General features: G+C 45.2%; 1 protein-coding gene across 1 annotated transcript; it reads right to left on the reverse strand.

Annotated features, from left to right (window-relative positions):
- Window positions 1-414: 414 nt before the first annotated feature.
- LOC126026158 (thyroid hormone receptor-associated protein 3-like) lies at window positions 415-4,194 on the reverse strand. Its single transcript, XM_049785858.1, has one exon. The coding sequence runs from the start codon at window positions 3,994-3,996 to the stop codon at window positions 1,129-1,131; it is 2,868 nt and encodes a 955-aa protein (XP_049641815.1). The 5' UTR covers window positions 3,997-4,194; the 3' UTR covers window positions 415-1,128.
- Between the last annotated feature and the right edge of the window lie 499 nt (window positions 4,195-4,693).

A 4,693-nucleotide genomic window follows, 5' to 3' on the forward strand; every position in this document is an offset into this window, starting at 1 on the left:
ACAACCCAAGAGGCAAAGATTAGAGGTGGGGAGAAAGGATGCAACCTATATATCAACATATGCAAGAAAGCCTCATGACTCGCCTGCTCAGGACAGCCTCCCCAGAAGGCAAGCACAGGACCATCTTAAGAAGATGCCCCCTGCCAACATCTGTTTCAACTTAAAGCTTAAAAAAGGAAACACCAAAAAACAAAACAAAACAAAACAAAAAAAAAACACAAACCACCCAGCTTTAAACACCTTAATCCATCATAGGAGTTTTCGTTTTATAAAAAGATTAATAAAAATATTGAAAAATTATTTTCTTATCTTCTATTTAAAGATAATAGAATTCAGAAGTTTCTTAGAAAACAGACCAAGAACTGCCATCCAGTTTCTACCCCTTTTTTGAGCTGAGGATCAGCAGGACTTTAAAGTTGGGATACTAGAACTGCTGGTGAAGGGAAGAATTCCAGCCCAGAAGAATCCAGAAACTATTGAGGGAAGGGGGGGAGGCACTCGGGATGTTTGGGAGTGTCACCATGATACATGGCTGCACAGAAAAGGGGACGCACAGAAAGGCCTTGAACTCCTCCTTGACATACAAAACCGATTTTTTCAAAGATCCAAGCAGTTTGGTCTCAAACTGAGGTGAACACTTCAATGTTTATTCACATGCTTTGTTTTCTCTTTAATAGAATCAAAGTTGCCCAAATTAACTAATGTTACTACATTACCTAAAAAGGGTGAAGGAGCTTTGGAAATCAGGGAAAAGATCAAAAATCGTATTCATCTTAGCTCCAAAATGAAATTAAGAACAAAACTGTTTGTAATAGGTAAAAAACCAAAATCCAAGTATCATTCTCCCCTCCCCAAACCCAGCCCCGTCCCACACACCAATAATAAGAAAAACAGCTAAAGCCCAATGTGGTGTTCTGCTCAGAGCTGGGCCTGAGCCCAGCTCCAGTCGGCTGCCTAGGTCCAGTGGGTCACAGCACTAGGATACTTTTGGCTATGGTGGGATTCTGCATGGCTGGTGGGGCCGGGAAAGATGGGATGTTCACACAGTCTTGAGGCTACTATTTAGCTCCTCACCAGCCGTTTTCCCATTGCCTCCCCCCTGGGCAAAGGCTCCTGTGAGAATGGCCTTTACTCAGTTGTGGGCTGTAAATTGTCTTTCTCTTCACGGTTCTCTGGCCCACTCTCATCATCTTCGATCTCCCCTTCCTCCCCACTGAACTTGTCGTGGGCCCACTTGGGGCTGGTGGTGGATTTCCAGAACATGAACTGGCCTTGGCCTAGGGGAAAGGCTCCTCGGCCCTGGCCCTGGCTCACCCACTTCTCACTGCCTTCGCCTTCACGGTCATCATGCAAGTAATACTTCTTGCTTTTAGGTGTGTACTCCGGGTCCCACTCCTCCTCCCCCCGGTTTCTCTTTTGGAAATCATTGTTGCTGTTGTTATTGTTGTTACCAGAGTAGTTACCTCTGCCCCAGTCTCTTCCTCTGGCTCGAAATTGAAAGGTCCCTCGTGCTCTGCCTCCTCTTTCACTTGGACCCACAAAATCTTTGGTCCCCAGTCTTGATTTGTCAAAGCCTGTGGTGCTCTCTTCCCTCTCTTCTGTTTCCTCAGTGTACTCTTCCGCTTTGTAGGAGTGGGACGACTGGGAGGAAGGGGAGGAGGACCTGGATGGGTCTCGTGCTCTCTGGTGTTTCTTCTGCTTCTTTGATCCTTTGTGAGTTTTCTCTGTTTTCTCAGCTGATCTTTCCCTCGAGCGGCTTGAGTCTCGGGAACCCACTGATTCTCTTGATTTACCTCTTTTAAGATCTCTCTCCTTATGTTTTTTACGACGTTCAATATCAAGGCGGAGATCAACAGGATCATCTTTGTATTTTCCCTCAGCCTTGTAGCCAGGTTCCCGAGGGCTTTTCATTTCGTCATGAGTCAAACCATGTTTCCTGAATGTACTGGGGGATATGTCTATCCTCTTGTGTATCTCTGGGCTTTTCTTGTTTTTAGCTGCCTCCTGCTCAGATCCTCTCTTTAGGTATTTAGTAAAGCGTTCATGCAATGTCATTCCTGAGGATCCAAAGTGATGTTCTTTAACATGGTGAACAATGGTCACAATATGCTGGGCAAAAAGTTTTGAGGGGCTCCGCTGAGACTGAGCTGACTGTATATGCTGGAAAATGGAGCGAAATTCCCGTTCCTTTTTGTTGCTATGAACTAGATCCCGAGAAAGCTTATGTTCCTGAGCCAACAAACCACCGGGTCTTGCAAGGTCCTCATCAAAGGAATCCATCCGTACATTGACCTGGGCCTCTCCAGTAATGGAAAAGGATGACTTCCCTGTAAAGTCTCCTTTGGCTGAAAACTTGTCTCGGCTCTCAGATGTCTTTCTGGGGGGAAGTGATGAGCTTTTCTCTTGGATAGCTTTGTAAGCGGTCTCTCGGAAATTCTTCTCAGGCACAAATCCTCTGTGTCCACTCTCAGTTCTCTTGGAGTCTCCCCTATCCTCCTTTTTGGATCTCTCTGAAAAAGACTGGTCTTCCAGCTCCTCTGTTTTCCTCTGCTTTTCCTTCCCAGGAGGTACATACACTAGCCCCTCCCATTTGCTCGACTTCTCCTCCTCCTGGTTTTTGTTTGTACCTGTTATAACTTTTGACATAAATTTGGGCTCATCATCGAACTCCGATTCCTTCCTTCCTTTAGATTTGTCTTTATCTTGATCATCCATTTCCTCTTTATGGAAGTCAGTCATCTTCTTCTCAAAGTCATCTCTAAGCTTATACCTCTTAGGAGACTGGCTACCCGGAAAAGACTTCTCAAGATCAGTTTTGGGAGCAAATGAATCAGACTTCATTTTTGAATCACCCAAGGCTGTGTCTGTGAAGCTCCCTTTCTCTTTCATTTTCTCTTCATCACTAGTTTTCTGTTCCTTGTCTTTTCCATTCTCTGTCTTCTGCTCTTCTAAATACCTTTTCAAATAGGCTACCCCTCCAGCAGCAGCTACATCCTTCTGAGAGGAGCCATATGTGGAACCAGTGGTTGGTGGACTCTTACCCACAGGGCTCTTTTTGGATGGACTCAAGGACCCAGAGCCATGGTCAAATTGACCTTGGTGTGCTCCAGCCTGGTAACCAGAACCACTCTGCAGAGATGAACCCAACTGAGATGTGCTGGAAAGTGGAGTGCTAGGTTTTGGCACAGGACTAGGATGTGGTGACAGCCGCCTCACCACCACAGACTGGAGGGGGCTCTTAAGAGCAGGACTGCGCTCCCTTGGACTCAGCTCTGGAACTGCTGAGACCGGGGATGCAAAACCAGCACTGTAAGCAGATGCATCTGGCCATGGCTTTGAGCTGTCAGATGCTTTTGAATCTTGAGAAGTGCTTCCAGAGAATGTCTGTTCCTTGCTCTCATCTCCCTGGTTGTCGCCAGCGGCCTGAGATGGCCGGCGATCCTTGGAAGAGGACTTTTTATCTTTTGCAGACTTGAGCTTAGAAGACTCAACTCGGCTGTGGTTGGAGGAAGAACTAGAGGTAGAGGAGCGCCTTGACCTGTCAGAGGAAGACTTAGCCGAATTTCGAGAATGGCTCCTGGACCTTTGTGAAGGGGATCTTCTCTTTGGGGAACGAGATCGGGAGCGACCACGTCGAGGACTGTATGCCTGCCGGTAATTTTGCCAATTTGAGCGGTAGTTTCCATAGCCTCCTCGGTTATACTGGCCCCAAGGATAAAAGCCTCTGTTGCGCCCACGGAAATAATAGGGCCTTCTATAACCTCTGTTGTGGCCTCGGAAATCCCGATTCTGATAGACTCTTGGGTGGTTTCTCTCTCTGTTATGAGCTGGAGAATATGATCTGGAACGAGACCTAGAACTCAGTGGGCGTTTTATTGAGCCTGAGACAGACCGACTTCGGGAACGAGACTTTGAAAATGAACGAGAACGAGACCTTGAAGCTGATCTTGACCGTGAAGAGCGAGACCCAGACTTGGATTTGTTTGTTTTTGACATCTCTGAAGGGTTACTTTTCAACTATTCCTTATTTGAATTATGATTCCACTTGTAGCGGATCCCGAACAGACACTCCCTGTAAAAAATACTGACAGTATTTTTACTGTCAATACTTAAGCTGCTGACTTCTCCAATTTACAAAGTTAGGATGCAGTTCTCCGCCGCCATGCGCCTCCCAACGGTACAACGGGCGAACCTCTCTCTCTCTTCTCTCTCTCCCCGCTTCTCAGCGCTCCCAGCTCGCGTCCCCGCTCTCCGAAGTTCACGAAGGCAGTGGCTGTCTTTCTCATTCTTATTTCACTTAACATACCCATTTTGAACTCTTTTCATACAGTTGCAGAAAGTTTTATCTTTATTTAGAATTTTATTCTGTTCTATACAAATGAATTTGACTTCAGAAAGGCTTCACAAAAATATTAAACCATTATCCCATGATGACATCCATAATTTATGTAGAAGTTAATTTTATTAGTATGTTTAGATTATGGTGATTTCAGATCAGATATTTTTTTCTGTTAAGATTTTTCTTTGGATATAACCACTAAATTGGCTAGAAGTGAAGTTGATCATCCTTGTGTTATGTGTTAGGACACGCATCTCATCCAATTGGTTAAAAACTTAACCAAAAACATTAAGTTTCATGAAGTCACTTGTGTCTTAACCCACGCTATAAAATTTAAACCTTGCTCATGAGTCT

This window comes from Suncus etruscus, chromosome 13 (genome assembly GCF_024139225.1).
Source record: "Suncus etruscus isolate mSunEtr1 chromosome 13, mSunEtr1.pri.cur, whole genome shotgun sequence".
In the NCBI taxonomy this organism is placed as follows: domain Eukaryota; kingdom Metazoa; phylum Chordata; class Mammalia; order Eulipotyphla; family Soricidae; genus Suncus; species Suncus etruscus.

Bases quoted from the DNA above. Each gene is read 5' to 3' on its own strand.
- LOC126026158 (XM_049785858.1), bottom strand. From the start codon at position 3,996: ATGTCAAAAACAAACAAATCCAAGTCTGGGTCTCGCTCTTCACGGTCA.